This window comes from Cynoglossus semilaevis, chromosome 8 (genome assembly GCF_000523025.1).
Source record: "Cynoglossus semilaevis isolate Cse_v1.0 chromosome 8, Cse_v1.0, whole genome shotgun sequence".
In the NCBI taxonomy this organism is placed as follows: Eukaryota; Metazoa; Chordata; class Actinopteri; order Pleuronectiformes; family Cynoglossidae; genus Cynoglossus; species Cynoglossus semilaevis.
This window is the reverse complement of record NC_024314.1, coordinates 19,552,483-19,576,836: the sequence shown is the minus strand read 5'-3', so window position 1 is coordinate 19,576,836 and position 24,354 is coordinate 19,552,483. Positions and strand designations below refer to the sequence as shown.

Sequence of the window (24,354 nt, the reverse complement as noted above, 5' to 3'; positions counted from 1 at the left end):
CTGCTGCGTCAGGTCGGTGAAGTCCTGTGAGGTTTTAAGGTGGAGCAGGGCGATGCTGGCTTCAGAGTACAACTCAAACTGAGGGGAAAATAAATAACAGAGTTAATTGTGTATCCCTCAGACTCTAAAGTACTTTTAAATATTTTTTTTATTTTCACGGGCTGTTCACTTCAAAGTAATTGACACAAATTGAATATACTGCAACTACAAACAAATACTTGATACACATTTAACACAACGACTAAAATAATAAAATTAATCCAGCAATAAGCAAATCTCCACAATTATAGTTTTTGTAAGGGAACATCAGGGTGCGAGTAATAATTCTGTGCTCATTTTTTGTCTTGTTTTACAACATTAAAAAAAGACATATTTCGTGAAAATGTGTTACCAGCGCAAAATTCTGAAAATTGCTGGTTCAAAACTTAGCCTTGGCAGGACTGTGATGACTGTTGCTGTATTGGTAAATAGCTTAATCCTAGTTAAACAAGCCAAAACAATTAGTTCCAAACAGCATAAAATGATAAAGCACTGTTAGCTCAAAGACGGCTAACATGAATCAGACCGTTTTGACCTTGTAAGGACATTTGCATATGCACGTATGTCCTTGCTTTCGGCGTTACAACTGGAGGTAGAATTAGGACAATTCTAATAAGGCAAGAGTGTGTGTGTGCAGAGGTGACCGTGTGGAAAATTCACTGAGGTCACAGAGCTGCACACTGGGTATCACGACGAGGAAGTACGTGAGGTATTAAAGGACCGGGCCTGCGTGTATTTGATGTATGTGAGGAAGTCGTCTCTCTGGCCTTGCCTTTGTCAGACCACCTCCTCTCTGTCTCTGTCTCATCTGTCAAACTTAAACTTCCAGGAATAATCCCGACCTCCTCTCCCTCCGTCATCCCGAATGCTGAGCTCAGTGTGTCACATGATCTCCTCACTGCCCGGACTGGACTGTTTTTAGTTGAGGAGGATCTTTGAGGCTTTATAAACACGGTGTGGGTCCAGACCAGAGAATCCAGTTCCAGGATCAAGTTTCCATCTCTATCATAGTAAAACTCTGACACACACAGAAGAAGATGTGTGGATCCAAAAAAAAAAAAGGCTAGAATTTAGCTTTGGCTAAATCTCAGGCCAAAATAGCGGCAATTAAACAGTGATATTTCATTTAGCTTTTGGTAACATCTTAAAATAGCATTAGCGACAATACGACTAAATGAACTAACAATCACCCAAAGATAATAAAAAATATGACAGAACAGCCAAGTTAGAAAAACAGAAATGCAAATAAAACGACAAGGCAAAACAAAAACCAAAATAAGCTGGACATTTACAAACATTCCAAGCATAAGATAAACCAAAATCTAACAGTAATCTTTTCAGTTCATACCAGATTTTCTGGTTCTCCTAATCTTTGCTGCCCTAAAGCAAAAGAAAAGAATCCGTGGAAAGAAAGGATTTGAGCTGCTCTGTAAACACACCCCACAAATGTTGTTTGCTGAACACAAAAGACACTGACTGTAGAAAACAGCACGGGCAGATGATTGGGGAGGGGGAGCACATGGGGGCAACTTTCATCACCGGGGTAATGTCTGACACCGGCTATAAATACTCTCACTGTTCATCATCCCTCTGTCAAAGAGGTGACCCGGCAACACCAGGAAAATTCCTTGAAACCCTAACTGTGTACAGAGTGGTGGCCTGTGGAGAAAAAAAATCCCCCGACATTACACTCTCTCTGTGGCGCACGCACGTGCACATTTTATCTATTGGTACAGCTATACATGAAGGGACACTGTTGTCGTGAGGACACCTGTCCTTGTGGGGATTACTTCCAGGTCCCCCAAGAGTTGAGGGGTATTTTAGTCAGAATAGATTTAAAGTCAGATTAGGGTTATGTCAAGGATTGAGATTAGACATACTGTATATTTGCAAGCTTAAGGTTCAAGGGTCATCAACAAAATCTGTTGCAGGGACAGAATTTTTCTGGCGAGTCACCTTATGGGGACGGACACTCAGATAAAATGAAATTTAAAAAAATTACATTTTTGTTTAGCATTGTTATTTGATGTTTATTTTGGAATCCAGTCATGGGCCGGAGTGGATGATCTGGCGGGTCAGATTTGGCCCACGGGCCACCAGTTGATTATGAGTGGGTATTATATCTATGTGAACTTACATCAAAACACTGGGCCCTGTATATAAATATAATTAAATATACTGTATATATTATACATATAAATAAATAAATATATAAAGTATTTTCAAGGTACAATTTCAAATTTTTAAACACCCTGCAGCTGTGTGAAATACATGTGTTGAAAATGCACATTTAAATGTTATTTTTCATTCTAATCAAACACTAGAAGTGTATGGTGGTGTGTTTATCTGAAGGGGTTATGTATAAAGACTTTTCCAAAAAATGCTATACTGACACGCGTATACACTCATGAAAGCATCTTTATACATTCCCAGGTGCACCTGAACACAACCCGTCCCTGCCAGCGTTCTATTTCAGTCTACTAATTTTTTCCGGTGTGTTCTGCACATGAAACTTGGACACCGTCCGCAGACAGGTGTAAAACAAATAAATAAAAGAATACTTAAGAGGGCAGGGCGTGTGTCTCAGAGTGCAGGGTGGGTCAGTGAAATCCTGACGACCTTTTCAGCACTGACTGGCGCCACGCCACTCCAAACAGTTGTTCTAATGTTAACCCCCGCATCGCCGGCTAAGGTTACAGGCAGAATACTGGGGTCGTTATCACATGACCTGCCGAGCTGCGCTGCCGTGGCAGGGACCTGGGGACAAATGGTGTGAAACGACGAGACAACTGGGTTTGATGATGATATGGAGGTTAAATGATGTTAACCTACATATCATCACACACTGAGCCGCTGTCGTTTTCTGCCCCCCAGGGGTCGGAGTGGCTGCTTGTCCACTTGTGAACACGACGGTGTTACAATGTAACGAGCAGGAGCAGTGGCACTTATGTCATCTGATGCTCTTTAAGCAAATTTGGAATTAACAGTATGTCATCGGATGCTCTTTAAGCAAATTTGGAATTAAAAGAAGAAGTGTTCTGTGCATTCTGCACAAAGATATTACTGGATAGAGAATACTTTTGTTTATAGTATTATCTAAAAACGTAGCTAGGAATACAAAAAAAAAAATCAAACCCTGCTTAGACATATGAGGTAGACACAGATGTAACAAAACATACTCCTTTGTTATCAAACTTCATGAATTTGAAGTTGATTAAAATACTAGTATTTAGTTGGTAAAGAATTGCAAAAATTAAAAAATTAATCTCAGAGTAAAAATAAATCTGCATTAATTAGTATAAACTCACATATCGAGCAATGCGACAGTGACCCCTGGTGACATAATCAATGAAGGACCACGCAAGTCTCTCAAAACTGTGACAGCTTCAATAAGTCTATCCAACGCTGCCCCCTGCCGTTGTATTTTTTAGACTGCAGGTGTCATACTTTAAATGTGTTTTTTTGTTTCAGTACGTTTTGTATTCATGTCTTCAACCCAACCTCCATTCACCTCCCATCTCTTCCTTCTTGGTCCTCCTTCCCTGTGTCTGTCTTCTTCTCATTTTCACACTTGTCCTCCTCAGACCTTCTCCACTCTCACTCTCTCCCCATATTTCTCCCCCTCAACATTTCCCCCTTCATTCTCTCCTTTCCTCTCGTCCATTCACTCCTTCTACTCTTTTCATTTTCATTTCATTCTTACCCTCCGCGGCCCCTTTCCCTCCCCCTCCTCCCACATTTCACCTGTTTAATCTTGTTGGTGACGACTGACGGCAGTTTGACTCTCAGCTGCTCCGTTTCTTTGTAGGACGCTGGGAAGCCACTGAGATAAGCCAGCGTCTGCATACGGATCAGACCTGGAGCTTCTTTATCGGTGGTCTGCAAGAACACACAGAGGGAGAACACAGTGAGACATTCCACCAATAACACACAATCCAGTGTGTAAAACTGTTCATCAAATCTCAGTGTGAAAGAAGGTCAGAGGTCATTATGATGTTCTTTTATCCAGGAGTCACACTCACCAGGTAACATCTGGACACAGAGAACGCGTGCTTCTCTCTGGACACGTCGGTGAAGGCGTTGTCCGCTGGAAACAAGTGGGACAATGACAGAAGAAGACTAAATTACTGTATGTGTTTTTAACATGCAGCAACTTCAAACACAAGCTTATCACTGCAGCAGCTGCAGCAATTCCCAACGATACCGTGGTCTGAATTCTAGCTTCAATAAAGGAGGTTTTAATCTGATCGCTCAGAAAAAAGACTTTTTTTTTTTTTACGCCTTGTTTCCACAGTTTCAGTAATTTCTTCAAGAGATGTCCATTATTAACCTTTTGCCGATATCGCCCAAAAACTTAATTACTGATTGCCACAGTGGTGGCCTGGAGGTTAATCACTGTATGAGTTGTCACCAGCATTCTGCATACAACATTGATTATTAAAATAGATTGATAATGTGAGCTGCAATGCTGCCATCAAGTGACCAGAGACATATCGAAACCCTGGCATTGTGTTATTGAGTTTTCAACATCGGAGGAAAAACCAATAACGATTCATACAGATATTACATAATTGTGCTAATATCAGACAATATTATCGGACATCCTTAACTTTGTCCAATCTTCTTAGAGGAAACTTGAGCCTGTAGAGTGAAAACCCTTGGTTTGTAGTGTTAGGTAAATAAGAGAACAGTTCAAATTTCCAAACTAAGGTTTGAGCCACATCACCTCTCTTGCAACAGAGTGTGTCGGGGTTTTTTTTTGTTTTTTATTTTACCCTCTGTCTGTGAGTGAAAGACGAGGACCGAGGCAGCAGTGGACGGATGTAGAGGTTGGTGGAGCAGCAGCAGCTCTTTGGCAGCAGCGAAGGAGGAGGAGAGCGATGGCAGGTCTTTGAGCGTGACGTTGGCCGGCAAAGCGGGATCCAGTGCCAGCATGGGCGCCATAATGCAGTGAGAGAGCAAGCATTCTGGCTTCACACTGAGAAAAGACAGAGAGGAAAATCACTCATTCATCTTTGCACTCTAAACCACGTCAAGTCTCGACTGCACCTACAACCACCAGAGTGACGTTAGTCACAGTCACACATTTAGCAAACGGTTTCCTCTGTAGAGGTGTTGCATCAAGACCCTGACTTCTTCTTCAGTGGAGCCATCGGGGTCAACACAGGAAACACCTCCACTACAGTCAGTGAAGCTGTAGCTTAGGCTTCGGCTCTGCAGTATATATAACAACACCTTCATTATCTAAACGTACATGCTGTCACTAAAGCATTCATATTAAATATTGTTGTATTATAATAAACCTTAAAACCTCAGTGTGAATGATGTACAAACACACTTATTTATATCAGTTTGTGGTAAAAACCAACACAACATCCTGTTTCAACATGTCAGTGTTATCACAGACTGCGGTTTAACCAAGTCTTCAACTGTCATTTATCATGTTTTAAAAAATTCAAAGGTAATACTTAAATACTGTTTGTTACCTGGCAATACAATTAAAATGTACTATAAACAGCAAAGGAAAAAAAGAGAAACACCTGAAAAACTTTTAGCTCAAATTATTGTACAAACAGAATCCCAAAAGAACCATAAAAATTCAACTTCAAACAAGCTAAAAGTGCAAAAGCTAAAAAATAGCTCCATCCGTTTGTTAGTTAGCCGACATGGACAGTGACTCCCAACATAACAACAATTACTAAAAGGGAGCCATAGTAAGCTTTGTGGTAGCCAACAAATTACAAAAACTACACACACACACACACACACACAAAAACATATATTCAAGTATTAGCTTAGTAATCCCACCGAACAAAACATATTTAAGTATTAGCTTAGTAATCCCACCGAACAGTGACATCAAGTACACTGTAGCAAACAAAAACGTTTTTTATTGGAGTGATAATGAAGTTGCTGCAGGGCATAACGTTAGAGCTGTTCACTGTCACACTGGTTATTCTGGTTTGGTACTGATTAGAGAACAATGTCACCTACTTTCTTATTAATTTTTTTTTTAAAAAGCATACATAAAGATTAGTTTTCTCTTACTATAGTTTTCTCTTACTTAGATTAGTTTTCTCTTACTGACTTGCAAGTAATGCTAGCCAAGGCAAAAAACAGTTATCCCCAGTGTGAATACCCAAACTGCTAGTTAGCATTTTAGTTTATTTTAGTTTTAGCTAGTTAGCAACATAGCCAGAGTTAAATGTTAGCCTTGTAATAAACAATTTAAAACGTATACCAAAATATCTAAAGTCAGATAGTATCTATCTGTATTAAAAGACCTGTAGGCAAGATAATAATTATGAAAACAAAAATGTCCAAAAAACATGCAGAAAAAGCCAAACGTTACGCAAAATGCTACAGTATATCATATGTGAAAACAAGGCCGGAGGAAAAAAAAAAATACAAAACAACCTAAGGTTAAATAACTAAAAATAAAAATTGCTCAAACGCTAAAAGGCATCTACAAAAGACCCTAGAAATGATCTAAAATTAATATGAAGGATTTAAACCTTTTAAACCCAAATCCTGATTTGGGTAACTAAAGAAGGCTGGATCCTCAGCATTATTCCCACACTCACCTATCTTTTGGCACTTCAGTCGTCTCACTTCCATTTTTGCCCAGGCGTTCTCTGTGTGAAACAGAGCAGAAACTCTATCACTTTCAACATTGTCTATCCACGTTAAAACTCCACACGACTCTGCGTGTGTTTTGTAGGTCAACGGTAGATGCTGTCACTATCATTTTAATGCTTTAATGTGATTATAGATGCTTTTTTGTCATGCAGGGTCCTGAGATAAACACATGACACATGAATCACATTCTCTTCGGCGTCACCGTAACCTTTGATCGCCCTGGTTCCTGCTGCAATGACAATCAGAGTGAGGAGACGTGATAATGCCGTGGCTCATTCTGACTGCCCTACACACAACAGCTCTTAAATAAAGGCCTTTATCTAATTATCTACGGGGGTTTTTATGCCTGCAAAACCAGCAGAGCTTAGACTCTTCTACTACATCAACATCATTGATGATTTTGAAAGCAACCACAGGTACCTCAGAGCCCTCTGCTCCTCCTCCAGTTGATCTTTGATCGACTTCAGTTCCTTCAGCAGAGCCGTGTCGGTGCCATTCACCCATGTGTACACCACATCAATAGGCATGGGCAGACAGAGCCTGAGAAAAGGAAACACTTCAGTCGCTTTGACAGATGATATGAAGCTTGAGTGACTACTGTTTTATCCATTTTATTTCATTGTTTATTCCTAAATTTACCTTCTGTGTGTTTTAATTTTAAACATATTCATGTAGAAGCATAATGCAGTGCAGTTAAATGCAGTTAAAAAAGTGATTGATTATTTGGTTTTAGGTTTGTCTCACCTGCTTTGGAAGGATTTTCCACCCACATTGTCTCTGTAGGAGTCGAACAGCACATGATACTGATCTCGACTCCATTCAACTAGCACCTGTACGAAGAGTAGGACGGTTAATATGAATACCTATTACTTATAAAAATGTACAATAGACTTATTATATAATGTTTCGGTTCAGTAAAATTGAAATATATATTCTATAGTATATTGTGCATGTATGAGGCAGAAATCAGAAAAATGAGAATTTTATTCTTCTTAAAAGTGTATTTTATTTAAAAAAATGTTTCTTCGTTTACTCTACTTACTGTGAAGACAACAATTTTACTGCAACTAACAATTATTGCTGTTGTGAGAAAGTATTTCTTAATTTTTTTTAATCAGTGATTTAAACACAAATGTCAAACTATACTATAAATCCCCGTTGTGACTAAGTATCGACTTCTTTTAACGGATATTCAACTTTTTTCTTGATTAATCGTCCCACCGTATCATCAAACATCAACCAAAAATGTCCGGGTAACCTCGGTGGCAAAGAAACACAAGCTGACGTCGCCTTAACGTGTAATAATTGCATTGAGCTCATTTAATAAATCTAATGTTTCAAAATTTCGTAGCTAATTTAGGTAGCTAATTTGCTAATATCTGATAGCTTGACACATTGCATGAGCTTTTTAATGATACTTTATATATTATAAATTAACAATTAATTAATTTTGTAATGAAAACATATGCCATGTTTAATGACATTTCATTAGGCCCATTTTCAGGGGTACTTTATTTAGTTTTTTCATGTCTAATTTTAACGCTACTTGAGATATTTTAGCTTGACTATTGGGGGCTTTAGGTTTTTTGGAGTGAAAATATACGGAACGACGTCAGCTCACATGTAAACCGGCCTCAGGTCCAGCCATTACAAAACACTTTTAGAGCAAATGATGTAGCTGTTCTACAACCAGCTGTTTCTTTAGGTAAATATGAAAGCAAATAAAACATTTTACCTCTCCAAACTGAAAGGCGGAAACTATCATGAGAACGATGCCCCCGAAGCAGAGGTACAGCCCGTACCGGTGGGACAGACAGGTGTACGTCTGCCGCTGGACCAGCTTCAGCACCGAGTTCACCACTACCATGGTTCTGGGCGGCGAGGCATAGCGCTGCATTCATTCAAAATATACGCGCAGGAAAACGCACGAAACAAAGAAAAGTAAACATCACCCACACGTCCTGGAACTGTCAGGTGACCGCCAGCCACACACCGTGACACAAAACTGACTGACCAATCACGGACCACGTACTTCTTCCTCGTTCCCGCTGATTCTGCTGACGCATGTTGTCGCCCCCCAGCGGTAACAATAGGGGTTTATGATGCCTTCATAGTCTCCTTGGATTTTCAATAGATCGACTTGAAATCGCTACCTAATTTAGGAAAGACGACTAATGTACCACATTACCATCTTAAATGTTAAGTTTTTTAGAATTTACTATATATAAACCACAGAATTACATAGATATAATCCAAGAAGTAGTTTACACAAGTCACTTGATGCGTATGTTCGTTTGTTCACTTAACGCTTTTCTTTTTTTGCATGGCATTTTTTATTAATTTTAATTTAATTTTTAAAAAAACAGGTGTAAAACACACACATACATTTAGCTGCTGTTATTTGTCTCTCTGTTCTTTCGACATAGAGAAAAGGTTGGGTTTTTTCCAGATTGCGAAATGTTGATTTTTCTCATTTAGCTTCAAGATTACAATTATGACAACTGACTGTATATGAATGACAAAATGATTGAACTGCTTTACACACTGCAGTAGTTCCTGTTACTTGGAGGGTGACTAAAGGGTGATTATAAAAGCCCCAGAGAGCCGTCTAAGCTTTTTTACTAGCTACATCTGGCAGCCCGTTTTTTCTGGACCCACCACCCTCAGCCATTAGTATAAAATTATTTTTTTTACCTAATCATACGGATGTCCGATAATATCTGCCGACCGATAATGTCGGCCGATATTAGCATAATTATGTAATATCTGTAAGAATCCTTATCGGTTTTTCCTCCGATATTGAAAACCCGATAACGCAATGCCTGAGTTTCGCGAAATGACATGTGCTATAAAAAAGCAGCATTGCAGCTCATTTCATTAATCTATATTGATAATTAGTGTGCCCCCTATAATTTCTATGTACACCACTGTTCATTTAGGTATTGCTCTAATTTTATTTCTTAACTCCTACATGATTGATTGTTTGTCGTGGGTAAATTCGCAGTTGTATATAAGAATATTATTTAACTTGTTTTATCTTTTGTGAATGTGAAACAGTGTAACTTTGACCAATACCGGAGTGTAGGAGGAGCAGTGGTGGTTATGTTTCCGTAACTCCAGCCCACTGAGACTGTCTTTTGGGGAAGAAGTTACTGTGTACCAGATAATTGGTAGTGATGCATTGAAGTACACACGCGCGCGCAATGACGGCATGTGACTGTCGTTAACAGTCCTTATTAAAGTTCCTGCTCCTCTGCTGTTTTTGAATTGTGAGGCTGCAAACACTCGGAGCTGAGGATGTTCTGGTTCCAGCAAGGACTCTGCTTCCTGCCTGCGTTCCTGGTCGTCTGGTCCTCCTCCACCTTCATCGTCTCCTATCTGATCGCCGTCTTCAGACATGATGTTGACCTTATCTTTCCATACATCAGGTACGATTCCATCATTTGTCACACAGACCCAGCATCAGAGAGCGGCTGTGATCGGACCAGAGCCTGAAAACAGACAGTAGTAGCGGAGAAACTCTTCACTTTCGTTTTCCGTAAACTCGACACAGACCTGGCTGTGAGTCAAACTCCAGCTGTTTCAGTGTCACAACTTCAGATTTCCCCCCATTCACTTCTCTATTACTCTTTTCTCTTTTTCATGTACATTTATCAATGGCAGAAAGGCGTAGTTTGTTTTCTAAAATATAAAAGTCTTATTCCAAAATAATATTGAACATTGAAAAGATGAGTGAGGTAATAAATGAGTCAAGTCAACCAGCCAGAAGTAGGACATTAAAGATTATGAAAAAAGTAAAAACTGCATATTTTTGCTATTTTTCCAATTATCTTTCCTTTTAAATAAAAGATTTTCTTTTTTGTTCCATCACCTGATAAAGCGAATCATTTTTTTTTCTTTTTAAAGTGACACAGGTGCAAATCCCCCCGAGAGCTGTATCTTCGGCCTGATGACGTTCATCACCGCATGTGCAGGTTTTTACCTTTTCATTTTTTCACTTTTTTACCCCGTGAGTAGGCAAACTTTGTGAAGACAAGTCACGTTATAATATTTAAAGCAAAGAAGTGAATATGTCCGGGGTTTGTTTATTTTGTTTGTTTTTGTGTCAACAGGAATCGCCACCATTTATGCCAGATACAAGTTTGTGGAGAAGCTGAGTGAGGACTCACCGTTGGCAAGGCCGCGTGTCAATAAAATCGCCATGTGGCTTGGGATGCTCTCCTGCCTGAGCATGTGTATTGTTGCAACATTTCAGGTTGGTTTCAACATGTAGCATGGTGCTGATGGTAGTCACATGGTTTCGTTTAATCGCTCTGTTTCTTTTCTTCCTTTTCAAACGCAGGAGACAACAGTGGTGGAAGTTCATGATCTTGGAGCTCTGCTCTTCTTCCTCTCTGGTGTCTTGTACATAATCTTCCAGTCCTACATCTCACATCATATCTCTCCAATGGGGTCGTCAGCCGCAGTGCACCGTGCACGAGTGGCCATCGCCACCCTGGCTGCTTTGGCATTTATACCCAGTATCCTTTCCATCTTTTTTTATTTTAATTTTAAGGGATTCTAAAATATTTTTGATATCATTCAGAGCTGTAGTAATTGTGCAGGTGAGAAGAGGTTGATTAAGCACGGCGTAAATATAAAATGAAGTGATGAAGAGTTGTTGAGGTTAGGCAAGGGACGGTCACGATCAGCTAGCACAGGCGTGGGCAAACCTTTTGACTCGTGGGCCACAATTGTCCTAAAATTGAACAAGGGGAAACGGGTCAGGAGCAGATAGATGGAGCGTTCGTGTGAACTAAGATAAATGGCCTGTAAAAGTCATGCATAAAGGCTAAAATGCTAAAAATGCTTTTATCATAATGATAAATGCTATATTATATAATTTGGAAAGGTTTGGCGGGCCGGATTAAAACGCTGAACGGGCCACATCCGGCCCCCAGGCCTTAGTTTGCCCAAGCTTGAGCTAGCAGAATCAGGAAAAATCTCTAAATACTTGGGTTGTGCTTTGAAAAAAAAAAACAGTAGTCCTTGTCTTTGTGGATGTGAACCGTGAGGTAGTGCAGTCAGAGGGGTAGATGGGTTTAAAGTAGGAGTAGTAGAGAAAGTATATACTGAGCTCAGGTGTCACGACAGAAGCTGTGGTAGAGTAAGAGAAACTAAGAGGCAGCAGCAACATAGTTGGTTACCATGGTTACCATTAGGTGGTGTCATCAGAGGGGCAGATGGGTTCAGAGTTGGTGTCTTTCTGTATCTAGAGAGAGTATATGTGGAGCTCCGGTGTCATGACAGAAGCTTGGCAGAAAAGGAGTGGCAGAAAAATACATGCAGGTGGTGCTGGAAGACACCAGGATAAAAGTAAGGTGTGCAGTCCGAGAGGTAGATGGGTTCAGGGTAGGTTTAAACAGTCTTTGTGAGTCTAGAGATCAAATATATGTAGAGTGTTCTCAGATAAAATTACATGTTACCACGTTGTGAAGAGGGACACGAAAATTGAGTTCTTACTTTTTTTGAAATAAAGGCTTTGGAAACCCCTGAACAACAAGACCAAGAGAAGAATAAACATTGTTTATTACTTTTTATTAGTCTTAATTAACTGCTTGTGATTCTATATGATTGTTTTGGTCATTTTTCTTATTGGATAATTCAGCTGTAATCTGTGCCTTCTTCGTTACACAGACAACTCTGCACAGAAACAAAGATGACGAGGTAAACTGTAGCATGGCAAATCAGAATAGCTTTTTTTTATTATTTAAATTCAATTCAGCTGAGATTTGAACAAATAAAAGTGAACATGTTGCCAGATTTTGGAAAGGTTTTGACTTTTTTTTTTCCTGCAACTTTTATAGGATTATCCCTTCCACCTAGCCAGTGCTGTCTGTGAGTGGATTGTTGCCTTCAGCTTTGTCTGCTACTTCCTGACGTACATCCACGATTTCAAGGTAAACATTAAAAACAGTTACCATAAAACCAATTTCTGTTTTTTTTATGACTATTTTGAAAACAGAAACTCATTGATTTTTTTATTTTGAAAACAGAAACTCATTGATTTCCCTCCACAGTTGTTTACCTTACAGGTGAGAACAGAGTTTGAGCGCTTCCTTCTGCATTGAGCTCTCAGCAGGAGGGGGATGTTTATGGAGTTGTTGCACTTGTTTTTATACTGTAATGATTTCTTTTATACTACATAAGGTACTTTTTATTACATTGCTGTCTGCCAGGTATCAAGTTACTGTATTTTTTTATTTGACCAATTTTGTACAATCCTGTATCGTTTTATAAGTATATTTCTAAGTGTTTTCTACTTGGTTTGCACTTTGCACTCTGGACTTCCACCACACACTCCCTGATGGATCTGTAACCAACAATAAGGGAAGTTCATCACATTGCTGACACATGATTGAGGTGCATGTGGTTAAATTACTGTCAGTATTACAGTCGTTCAAGTTCTTGCGGCTCTAGGGTCACAAGATGTGAAAATGACGAAAGGGATCCGACACTGATGACTGATTATTTTGGTGCTGAAACTGAAAAATACTGTTCCTGCAATTGGCATGTTTTTTACCTAATGTTTTTAATACTATAATGGGTTAAAAACACTCCTGTTTTTTTTTTTTTAGAAGATTGACCCCGTTTTACGACTTTATGGTACTACACTGTGTTCTAGTGCAGCCTCTTCACGTGTCTAATGTAATCTAATAAAGAACAGGAAGTCGGACTTTTTTTCTTCTAGATTTAACCTCTGAAAGTAATTTGATTTTCAATTTTAATGACTGTAATTGGTTGGAAATGATTTAGTTGAACACCGTAAAATACAAAGACTCATTACTTATTATAATCAGGCTCTATCACATCGACCGGTAGATTTTGCTGCTAATACTTACTCAATGTGATCTACCAAAGAATCCATCTCTTGCTGTTCTAATGAGGAATTTGAATGAAATCACAGTTCACTTGATTTTTTTTTTTTAACTTGTCTTCGTTGATTGCGTTGTTTTAGACTTTGTGGTTTGAGTTCATTGATTTTCAAGATGCACATACAGGAAAAATGCATGTGTGTGGGATGTATTTATTGAGTCACAGTTCCAGTCTTTTTTTCCACTTTCACTCCCTGCATGTACACACACTGTGTTGCAACATTTCCTGGGGGCTCGTGCACAAAAGCTCTGATTCAAAGATATATATTAAACAAATTGTCTTATCAGAGCGTTACCTCTCAGAAGAAGTCACTGTGCAATTCTGGCTAAAATATTAAGATTAAAAGATTGAACGGAGACGATGGACCACGTTAGAAAGAAAGGAAACTAAACTGAGACACATTTATATAGAAAAAGTTTTCAAGTACTTGTAGTAATTTGTCTTTAAATGGTTTAGTGCAAAAAAAACCCAAACACTAAAATTAAATCTTCTGCAGTTTCTTCATTTTCTACCAATGCTTAATATAAAGTAAAACATTGACAAATTATATTTCTTACAATTTAATGCAGAAAAAACAAGGGAAAAAAAAGCAAATCTAGAACATTGTTTCATGTCTCCCGAGCTTCCATGAATTAAGACTCAAGTCATCATCAAGGAAAAATATTATCTTAGATCTTTAAGAATTCAGTTCAGTTCAGACTGACGGACAGCAGGGCCACTCCAGCATTAAACTCCCTGACTTCGCAGCAACATCTCTGCCTCCTGGTTTGCTTGTCTTGATCGCCGACATTGTAGCTTCAAGGAAGCTAGTTTTACACCTCGACACTTCAGTCACTGAAGGACGACTCGCTGTCAGAGCTGTTGGCGACGACCTCTTGATTCTCTGCGCTCTTCATTCCTCCATCAGGAACCGCAGCGTCAGGAGTTCTGAGATCAGCAGAGAGGATTGTTAATAATCATGTGCCATGATCAGTAATGAACATTAGAGGACAGCTCAACACTCACTCAAGCAAGTTGGGATCCAAACCCTCCATGACCATTTTATTCCTAATGGCCATTACTGGAACACCCTAAACAAAAAAAATGAGTTAAAATGTCTGTCACATGAAGCAGAAACAGATGGTTTTGCCGCAGACTCACCACTTGAATCATTTTTAAATATCTAGCGTAACGCGGATCCTTGGCCACAGTCATGACGTTCTCCGTAGGTGCTTCTGTTCTCTGTGTGGCAGTGGCGTCTTGTGCAGTTTGCTGAAGGATTGAATTAATAGAGGTTTGTAAATGTAGTTTTGAACAGTCTTCACAAAGGGTTTATGAGGGACACACTTTTATGCTAAACTAATGAATATGGCGTAATCTGGCCCCTGAACAGACAGAAAATTGGCTAAAACCTTAAAAATGAAGAATTCAATTAAATCTTCCCTGAAAAACAACTTCAAGCTTGTTTTTTTAAAACTTTTTTTTAGCTTTAGGCTAAGTCTATTTAACTTTTATTTATCTGAAAAGCCTTAGATATTTGATTAGTTTATCACTAAAGGTAACATTAGGTCCATGCTTTTATTCTTACTGCTGCTGTTGAAGGCGCTCCGGGTGTTGGACCAGGAGGTTGACTCTGGGGGGCAGCAGTAAGTCCATTTTGTTGCCGTTGACCGAGTCCATCAACAGTGACATCCTCAAGTCCAGGTATAGAGGACAGCTGCTCACAGTATAACAACGAAATTAAAATAAGAAACATTTAATGGAGTCATGAATCATTGACAGGCAACAGAACTGACCTTGGCTTCCAGTATAGACAGGGTGGTTTCAATCTGCTGTATTCGCAGAGAGAGATTCGCTAGTTTCTGTAGAATGAGAGGTTTGAACAAATTAGCAAATGTAACTTGATCAAAATATAGATATTTCTGAAAGAGGGAGGTGATAAAACCACAACACAAACCTCTTCACAAACTGTGGAGAAGCGGATCAGGAAGCGAACCGTGTGAACAACAAATTGATTGAGGAATGCAACGATTCTTCTTTGTTGAATGGCAGGAACCTGGAGGCGACACAAATAATAAATAATTAAACTAATAGCCGCAAATAATCCAGATGTTACATTCAGTGTATTAAGTCAAACTTTGGGTAGAAATGCACAAAAGTAATGTTTGTTGTTTCCACGAACAAGTAACCACATAACATAAGAACACACACATCTGTTTAGAAAGAAACATGTTCCTGTCTCATTTGGTTGCCTTTCTAGCCCAATTTAAGGGTATACATTAAGTAATCTCAGCTGAGGCATCATAGGTTCAAACACCTACACTATAAACGACGGAAATGAAGAAACATCCATTGCAACACCACTAGAAAATTGACAACTCAAATTCCCGAATAAACCAAATGTCTTACCCGCAAGAGTGTGTTCAAATTAATTTGATTTTTTGTTTATCGCCATGTCGATAGCCTCACTTCTTTTCATTTCCACAAATATTAGCTTACTAAAAACAAACCTTGGTAAGATCAACCCCGGAACCAACTATGGGCAGACCGTCTTCATCCATGTTGTTTTCCAGGTGTTAGAAACTAAATCAAATTAACTTGTGTTGAGCTGAATCCGACAAGTTAATACAGACACGTAAAACAATGCATAACAAATTAAACATTTGCTGTAGTGAAACGATTCATGTGACTTTTCTGCTGTAATCGCGTCTCGCGACGTCTTGTCGCGAGAGCTAAATTTCTACTTTTGTTTTGAAGATTTCACACATCCGGTTATATGTTTTCAGCCCTGAGTGGGTTGAGCAACGTACTACTTTATAATTTTAGCAATACTCAGATTAAATGATCTTGAATTTTATTCAAAAAAATTAAAATGGCTAGTTTTACACTGAACCACAACGCCGCCGCCGCCTCGTATTCTCAGACCTTTATTTTGAAGAGTTTTAACGCCGGACTAAAACTTGAGGAAGCGGGTGTTTGCGTGCTAACAGCGCATGTTAGCCAGTAAATGATATCACCATAAGTTTACTTTATTATTTGTCATCATTCAAGTCGTCTTGCGGCAATGGAAATTCTCGGGACAACAGAGAAAACAATCGGTTGGTATTTTTAAAATCTAACCATTTGTATTTCAAGACAAGCAGCACTTTAGATAGCCGGATAGTTAGCCGGCTCCGTCTATTTACAGGAACTATGTTAGGAAGTTTAGTCTAATAATAATGATAGACTACATTTCAATCATTAAGGTATAGCTTGTAAAAGTTAAAAACTTTATGACGTTATATAATATGGTCCCAAATTTGTATTATCTCAACAGACAAATTACATATCTTAACATGTTGAGGACATGCTAAAATACACGCATTAACTCCTAGTTGTCCACATAGTTGTATATAAACACATATATTGGTGGCTTTGTGTACGTCAGTGAGCCAAACAAACTTTATCATATGTGGTCACAGACAAGAAACGTTATTAAACCAACAGATAAAGTTATAATTACATTGTAATCATCTTTTAAACCAAGGCAGGTGCAATTTGAAACCTTCTGAAAATAATGATCTCCAGCGTCTAAACACACTATCACTCCATCTTTATTGGGTGGATGGAGCTCAGTGAAGTTGTGGGTTTGATTCCAGACATGTCACCCTCCCTAGCATCAGGACACCAGGATGAGAAAACCCCCTATAAAAAACACTTATTATGTTTCAGACCCAGGCCTCCCTCTGGCATCTCTCCGTCTCCTGGTGCCCCCACTGCAGCTTCTGTCTGCTGCTATGTGGCAGCTGGCAAAGCAGAAAGATGTCATGAATTACGACAAGCTGCAGGAGTTTGTGTTCATGGTAACGGAGGCAGTTCCTGGCCTGATCAACCACAGGCAGAGAGCTCAGCTCATCTTGGGTCTGAGAGCAAGGGTAAGCAGCACTACAGTGATGTGGTCATTTATATTTTATAAAGCAGCAGACTTTGAATGAATGCTGTTTTTTTCTTTTTTCTTTTAGTTGGTTCTGGAGTGGTGCAAAGGTTCTGACCGAGGTTCTGTTGATTCTCAGCTGATCCAGAACTATTTAGAACAACTCCCAATCACCTCAGATGTGAGTTTGATGACATTATTTCTCATAAAAACTGATAAAAGTCAACAGTAATGCAGTGATTCAATCCATCTGTGACAGAGCTCAGATGCTGAGGTGAAAACAATCGAGTACACATTTATTGCACTCGTTCAGAGCTTGCTGAAAGATCCGGCAGAGAGAGCGTACTTCTTTCAGGTCAGACTCATCTTACACACTAATTCATTATCCTTTAAAAAACTGTAAAAAAGTGACAATAACTCTTTTCCTGTAGGAGATTTTCCCGGTGGAATATGGGACACAATATGATGCAGCCCTGCTGGTGTTAATGTGGGAGTTTCTCTCCAAACTGGAAAAGATGCTGCCGGTTCCAGACCTCAAACAGGTACTTTGGTGATCCAGATAGTTTTGCCAGTGGTGTCCACGTGTTAAGGTCTTTTTTTCCTAACCAAACAATAACTACAGCCGTGCTGTGGTTGCAGACTGCTGCCTGGCTCGCATCGACTCCTTCTGCCTTGGAGGAATGTGTTCAGTCGTCACCTGCAGAGTTGAGCTTGATCTTCCAGCAGTTCATGAATGCGGGGATGCTAAAAATACCTCGTAAGTAGAGACGCAGGTAATGGTCGAAGTACAAATGTAACATGAATGTAATGTTTATTGTAGTAATAGCATCACTCATCAGTTCTGCGTGACTTTATATCATGACACTGATTTTTTTTGTTTCCCAATTCAACATTACATTCTATTTGTACTTTTCTGAATGGGTGTTAGTGTAAAATGTACTTAGTTGTTGTTCAGTAAATTGAGCCATATTGATCTGTATTACAATTTTAATACAAGATTTGTCCCAGTTTGCCTTTTTTTCAAATTTCTGGGTTTGTTCCCTAGGATAACTACATACCTAGTGGCGCCGCCCATGTGGCAGCCTGTGTGGGTTGCAAATACTCACGCTGAGAGTTTTTTTTTCTTTTACTTTTTTTCTACAGATGGACCTTCCTCCAACATCGGCAGCTGCATCATGTCGGCTTTATCCATCCCTCCCTCACAAAAGCCCAACATCTCAGTTGGACTGGGATCCATCCACAGCTACGCCAGCATCATCTCGGACCAGTACAGCATTGTCGCCGTTTACACCGAAGAGGAAGCCGAAGGAGACGGTGCTGTGTTTGAGTCAGCCGAGGTCCAAGTCCACGCAGATTTCTGCGAAAACGAAATTGTGACTGTAACACTAGAGGACGCCGCCGTCCAGGAGTGTGTCGGCTCCAGCGTGGAGGCAACAGGTGAAGCTGTGGACGTGGCCAAAGCGCTGGAAACTCTGACAAGAACGTTTGCTCTAAGAAAGGAGAACATCAGTCAGGACGGACTCACAGGAAAGAACAGTGATGCAGCGAATGACGAGAACACAAACGACCAACTGGAGATCTGTTTTCACGCCGAAGATCTGAGCGAAGCCACGGAAGAAGTGAAGGGTGATTCCACCGCTCCTGAAGATCCAGAGAGTCAACTCATCTCCTCTGTGACAGAATTCACAGACAACTATGAATCCCCCACACAAGAAAAAGTGACAGATGACGACAGTGATGCCCCGGCCTCCGAATCACGGGAAACTTCCAGCCCTGTCAACATCCGCAGGTCTTCACGTCTCAAAGTCAAGACTTCACATGGTTGGCAGGAGGTGCAAACATGCAAGAGAACAGCAAAGGAGGTGCAGCTCTCTCTGCCGGAACTTTCAGAAAACGCAATGTACGTACGCTTTTTTAGTCATCATGTTATTCTATAAAAAAATCTGAACTTTGGTTTAGATAATGAGCTGGTCGATTTGAAGTCTACACCAACTTAAAAAAGATGATGTGATGACAAAAACAGAGTTTTTTTGTCTGTCAATTACATTCATAGAGAGTCTAAATTTAAAATACTAACAAGCTTGTTTTTCATTTCACCAGGAACAAAGAAGGTGTGTCAGTTGCTCCCACTGTGATTGCAATCAAAGGACTGGACAAAGGTAAAACGGGGAAGGCTCAATTTTGGGTTATTTAGATTATTTTATAATCAATAAAAATACCAAATGTTTCCACTAGGATTTTTTTTTGATCACCGCCAACAGTAAGCAGATATAGCAACATGAAGCCGACTTCAGCAAATATAGACATTGGGTTTAGCACTTAAGGCGATATATAGCACTTAAGGCGTCTGAGTTATTAAACTTATTATCACCTTGGACATTGTTTACTGGTCAACCCAGCGCCACCTTGTGGGACACTTTAGGATATTTATTATTATTTCCTGTACAGTAATGTCATCCAGTCCATTATTTTGTGTCTGCTGCAATTTTAAGTAATGGCAGCAATCGTTACATAACAGTTGACTGACACTGGAAACTCTAGCATCATTGTCAGAACTGGAGCAAAGCATTTTTTTTGTTTGCAGGTGACTCGGAAGAAACGACTTCCATCATCTTCACCTGCTCACAGTGTCCCTTCCACAGCTCTCCTGCAAACAGCCCTCCTCACTTCCATATGCAGAGCATTCCAACAGAGGAGTACAAAGCTCTGTCAGGGGCCAAAGTCACGCCGTCCCCTTGTAGCACTGATGAAATCTTTACATCCATCAAACTCTTCCCTAAAGAAAGCCAACAGCAAATCAGAGCGCAGGTGTCGGATGACAACAAAAGTCCAGCAGACGTTGCAGAGCCGCAGGACAAACACAAGGGTCTCATATGTGAGACGTGTGGCAAGACATTCACGCGTACCTCAGACGTTAGGAGACACCAGCTCACCCACACTGGAGAGAGACCCTTTCATTGTTCTCAGTGCGAGCGAACCTTCCAGCACTCGTGGGACCTGGCGAAGCACGAGAGCAAAGATCACGGCGTGCCCATCTCTTTCTCCTGCCCACTCTGCCGCAGCAGCTTCACCAACCTCCGTGCTTTGACTATGCATCACAAGAAGTCCCACTCCCAGGAGAGTCAACTCCCTCACATCTGCTCCATCTGCAGCAAGAGCTTCGTGAGTTCCGCTGAGTTCCTGGAACACAGGAAGTCCCACGTGAGCAGCAAATGCTACATTTGCCGGCAGTGCGGCGAAGGCTTTGACTCTGTGCTGGCACGATCCCAGCATCGGCAGGTGCATCAGGTGAAGCACCCTTTTAAGTGTCCGCACTGTGAGAAAGCCTTCACTCGGAGGTCTGACGTGAAGAGGCATTTGTCCACTCACACTGGGGAGTGTCCTTACCAGTGTAACCACTGCAGTAAACGATTCGCCCTGCGCTTTATGCTAACAAAACACATGCGTGTTCACACAGGCGAAAGGCCTTTCCAGTGCTCCCACTGCCCAAAGAAGTTCACTTTGGTGTCAGTGCTTGCCAGACATGAGAGAATGCACACGGGGGAGAAACCTTACCTCTGCTCCCAGTGTGGGAAGGGATTTATGTCTCAAGGGGAACTTTCAAAACATCATCGGTCACACGTGGATGAAAAACCATACTCCTGTCCTCAGTGCGATAAACGTTTCAAGACCAAAAAAACCCAGCAGGAACACATCGTTTCCCATAGTGGAGTTCGACCGTATCCCTGCACCTACTGCGGGAAGGGCTTTGCCAAACCGTACGCACTAACCCGACACAACCTCATACATACGGGGGAGAGACCGTTTTCCTGCGGACACTGCGAAAAGTCGTTCCTGACGCTTTCTGAGGTGCAGCTTCACGAGAGGATCCACACCGGGGAGAGACCATATCCCTGCAACATCTGTGACTTCAAATTTAAGAGTTCATCGGAGTTGGCGCGTCACAAACGTACACACTCGGGCACAAAGCCAGCCAAACTGCAGTGTGAGCAGTGCACAACATGTTTTACTTCCAGGATTAAGCTTGAAAGACACATGGAGAGTCACAGGGAGGACGGAGGAGCAGCTGAGTTTGATCAAAATGACACTTCAGATATTTCAGCTTTAACAAATTAAACAACTTGTGGTTTGTGGATAGTTGTATTCAACATTTGGGAGACCTACTGTAACATAGGTTGTTAATGTTGTTAGACACAAATAATAATAGGATTTTTTTTTCCAGTGTTACTGTATCATGTTCTTTTTGACACTGGGAAATAAATCCAGTTCATGTGAGTTGTTGAAGCATTGCTTTGTCTTTTACTGATACATTTATTCTTGAGAGAAAGAGAAGCTGAAGAGAGAAAATCTGAACACTCTAAACAATTCATACCGTCAGTTATCCTAATCCTATAGTCAATACAGAGTCTAATATTTTATAATCAAAATGATAAAAATGATCTAAATTATAAAATTTGGCAAAACATTGTTGAAACGTGAATAACCTAAATAATCTTTCTCTGTAAATTAAAAACACCTCAGAATTTAAATAAAAATCCCCTGTGGCCTAAACACAGCAAAGGCTGTAAAATGAGACTAGATTGCACACACATTTCTGACCCCACCCATCTGTCTGGGTATCCCCTTGTGGCCATTATGTGGCAATAATGGGCATCCTAATAAAAACGAGTCATTTTAATGTGTTTAATTAACCGAGAGTCTTTGGTTAGCCCTGAATGGAGGAGCGGTTGTTGAAAAGGAAGTCACCACAGAACAGGAATTACCAGGATTAGAATGGTTTCCCAACACCAGTGACCCACAAAATCCCATCAGTCAGTGATTTAAATTAGAGTCTAAGTGTCTCAACAGATGGTTCAAAAATCATAACCATTTGGAATAAAGAAAAAATGCAGCAAGAAATAACAGTTTTAGGAATATAAAAAAGAACCAGAGTTTTGTAAAGATGGCCATGAAAAAATCTATCACTTTTTTATGAACTCTCAAGTCAGAAATAATAAGTATGTAAACTAAAAGAATAGACAAATGATTATTACAATCAAAGGTTAAAAGGTCAGCAGGTTAAACAAACCATTGAGGAATACATCAAAATTGACCAAAATACAAAAAGCTAAGTTGGAGAAATAGCTAGCTTACTATCAAGCTAGTTTACAAAATTAGCCTCAAATTAGCTAACTATTAAGCTAGTTTTAGCCTCAAATTAGCTTTTTGATTTATTGTGCTGTTCTAACAAATACTCTGCTTTCTATAATTTTGTTTAGTTAAATGACAAAATTAAACATTTCAATTGTTTTTTGTGCTACATGACTTGAGCAAACCAGAATATAAAGCTAAGATTATGAATTCATTTTTTAAACTGTGCGATGGCAGATGGCATCCATTAAATTGACTTTTGCTGGAGTTCTCAAATTGGCGTTCAGTGGGCTAAAAAAGAACCTGGAGCTTCTTTATATCGTAATAAAGTTTAGAGATTATTTTCACACCATTTCTTTCTCAAATGGACCAAGAATTTTAACTCCTAGGATGCCTGCTCCTCCTCCACACCGAAAGAGGGTGTGCGTGGAGAAACTCTCGCTGTGTCCCAGTGCAATCACCCCCTGCCTTCGCCAGAGTGAGGGGCAGCAGTGAGCGAGCAGTTGTGACTCGACGTGACTGTCAGCAGAGGAAGCTGAAGACCATGCAGGTGGAAAGGACACCCAAAACAAACAGATAAACAGGGTGGAAAGACGCAGGGCTGCGGAGACAGATAACGGCGGGACGCTGGAGACCATCAGTAAGATTTACTGTCCAGTCTGCGACGCCTCTGTTGGCGGTGGGCTATTAACCTGTCATAAGGAGGTGGGAGGGGTATTGTGTGTTGCGGAGTGAAGGCAGCAATAGAGGCAACAATAAAGAGGGGGAGTGTGTAAAAGGAGAGAGAGAAGGGAGAAGATAAAGCCTGAGCCGAAACCATGAGCTCTCCACTGTCTTACGACCCGCTCTCAGGTCGGGCGAGCCCCAGCCGACGCGTTTTAGACTGGGAGCGCGAGCAGCTAGCCGTGCGAAGAATTTCCTCTTCACGCAGTCTGGACCTCCTCACCCCTCCTCCTCTTCCTCGGCGACCCTCTGCCATCCCTGGATACTTGCTCCCGCCATACCAACAGCCGGAGGAGCACTTCCACCACCAACAGCAACAGCAGCAGAGACTTTCCTTGTCCGTGTGCTCCGAGGCTTCGCTGGCGCCCCCTGCACCTCCACCTGTGGGCACTGCCCCACCCTGTTGCCGCCCAGTGAGAGTAATGCACCTCCTGCGCCTGGGTCTCCTGGCCTTCAGCTGCCTTTTCTGGGCAGCCGGCCTGGCCCTGTTCACCCTGGGTGTTTGGGCCCAGATCTCCTTGGCAGACTACATGCTATTGTCTGCCAATCGCTACCCCAACGCTCCAATCATCCTCCTGTCCACAGGGGCAGCTGTCACCACCTGGGGCTTCCTCGGGTGTCTGGGTGTAGCTGCAAACCTGCCCAGTGTGCTGAGGGCCTATGGGTTCTTTCAACTGGCTGCTCTCATAGCCGGTTTGGCGGGCGGTCTCTCGGGCCTCTTCTACCGTGAAGACATTGCTGGAGGATTTCGCAGCGGCTTATTGCGAGCAGTGGCAGGTTACACGGAGGACGAGGGCCGTGCCGATGCACTAGACAGCCTGCAGAGGGCCCTGGAGTGTTGTGGAGCCGACGGTTGGCGCGACTGGCTTGCTTCAGATTGGGCTTCCCAGCATATGATTTTCCTACCTGTTGAAAACGGCACCTCAGTGTCCTTGCCAGATAGTTGCTGTGTGAAGCGCAAGGGTTGCAGGAATCGACCGTTCCTGATGGATGACAGCAACGGAGTAGCTGCAGCA

The 24,354-nt window shown here is 40.9% G+C and overlaps 5 protein-coding genes across 5 annotated transcripts in view; 3 read left to right on the top strand and 2 right to left on the bottom strand.

Moving 5' to 3' along the window:
- gnptab (N-acetylglucosamine-1-phosphate transferase subunits alpha and beta) overlaps nt 1–8,696 on the bottom strand; it is a 16,496-nt gene extending 7,800 nt beyond the window's left edge. Inside the window, 8 exon segments of the mRNA XM_008315560.3 lie at nt 2–78; nt 3,784–3,918; nt 4,062–4,126; nt 4,815–5,017; nt 6,624–6,674; nt 7,099–7,218; nt 7,423–7,508; nt 8,414–8,696. Coding sequence (XP_008313782.3) covers nt 2–78; nt 3,784–3,918; nt 4,062–4,126; nt 4,815–5,017; nt 6,624–6,674; nt 7,099–7,218; nt 7,423–7,508; nt 8,414–8,575 — 899 coding nt within the window. The 5' untranslated portion in view covers nt 8,576–8,696.
- A 1,093-nt stretch (nt 8,697–9,789) lies between these two features.
- On the top strand, nt 9,790–13,393 carry dram1 (DNA-damage regulated autophagy modulator 1). Its single transcript, XM_008315561.3, has 7 exons — nt 9,790–10,106; nt 10,585–10,652; nt 10,791–10,933; nt 11,021–11,198; nt 12,326–12,384; nt 12,525–12,617; nt 12,738–13,393. The coding sequence occupies exons 1-7, from the start codon at nt 9,976–9,978 to the stop codon at nt 12,786–12,788; spliced, it is 723 nt and encodes a 240-aa protein (XP_008313783.1). The 5' UTR covers nt 9,790–9,975; the 3' UTR covers nt 12,789–13,393.
- A 240-nt stretch (nt 13,394–13,633) lies between these two features.
- Nucleotides 13,634–16,277, bottom strand: washc3 (WASH complex subunit 3). Its single transcript, XM_008315562.3, has 7 exons — nt 16,083–16,277; nt 15,530–15,628; nt 15,369–15,434; nt 15,161–15,289; nt 14,734–14,844; nt 14,599–14,663; nt 13,634–14,520 (listed from the first exon to the last, which is right to left on the bottom strand). Exons 1-7 carry the CDS (start codon nt 16,131–16,133, stop codon nt 14,421–14,423), a joined length of 621 nt encoding a protein of 206 aa, XP_008313784.1. The 5' UTR covers nt 16,134–16,277; the 3' UTR covers nt 13,634–14,420.
- Nucleotides 16,278–16,365: 88 nt separating this feature from the next.
- LOC103382690 (zinc finger protein 252) lies at nt 16,366–22,538 on the top strand. Its single transcript, XM_008315563.3, has 9 exons — nt 16,366–16,670; nt 17,284–17,486; nt 17,574–17,666; nt 17,745–17,840; nt 17,917–18,027; nt 18,125–18,242; nt 18,629–19,385; nt 19,586–19,644; nt 20,070–22,538. Exons 1-9 carry the CDS (start codon nt 16,637–16,639, stop codon nt 21,599–21,601), a joined length of 3,003 nt encoding a protein of 1,000 aa, XP_008313785.1. The 5' UTR covers nt 16,366–16,636; the 3' UTR covers nt 21,602–22,538.
- Nucleotides 22,539–22,687: 149 nt separating this feature from the next.
- LOC107988856 (tetraspanin-7-like) overlaps nt 22,688–24,354 on the top strand; it is a 3,049-nt gene continuing 1,382 nt past the window's right edge. The window contains exon 1 of the mRNA XM_017034168.2: nt 22,688–24,353. Coding sequence (XP_016889657.1) covers nt 23,434–24,353 — 920 coding nt within the window. The 5' untranslated portion in view covers nt 22,688–23,433. The remainder of the gene's footprint in view (nt 24,354) is intronic.

Bases quoted from the DNA above. Each gene is read 5' to 3' on its own strand.
- dram1 (XM_008315561.3), top strand. From the start codon at position 9,976: ATGTTCTGGTTCCAGCAAGGACTCTGCTTCCTGCCTGCGTTCCTGGTC. The intron at 10,107-10,584 runs GTACGATTCCAT...TTCTTTTTAAAG, and splicing joins CTTATCTTTCCATACATCAG to TGACACAGGTGCAAATCCCC. The intron at 12,385-12,524 runs GTAAACTGTAGC...CAACTTTTATAG, and splicing joins ACAGAAACAAAGATGACGAG to GATTATCCCTTCCACCTAGC.
- washc3 (XM_008315562.3), bottom strand. From the start codon at position 16,133: ATGGATGAAGACGGTCTGCCCATAGTTGGTTCCGGGGTTGATCTTACC. The intron at 14,845-15,160 runs GTAAGAATAAAA...TCAATCCTTCAG, and splicing joins GAGCGCCTTCAACAGCAGCA to CAAACTGCACAAGACGCCAC. The intron at 14,521-14,598 runs GTGAGTGTTGAG...TGCTGATCTCAG, and splicing joins TTGGATCCCAACTTGCTTGA to AACTCCTGACGCTGCGGTTC.
- LOC103382690 (XM_008315563.3), top strand. From the start codon at position 16,637: ATGGAAATTCTCGGGACAACAGAGAAAACAATCG. The intron at 17,841-17,916 runs GTCAGACTCATC...CTTTTCCTGTAG, and splicing joins AGAGAGCGTACTTCTTTCAG to GAGATTTTCCCGGTGGAATA. The intron at 18,243-18,628 runs GTAAGTAGAGAC...TTTTTTCTACAG, and splicing joins GGGGATGCTAAAAATACCTC to ATGGACCTTCCTCCAACATC.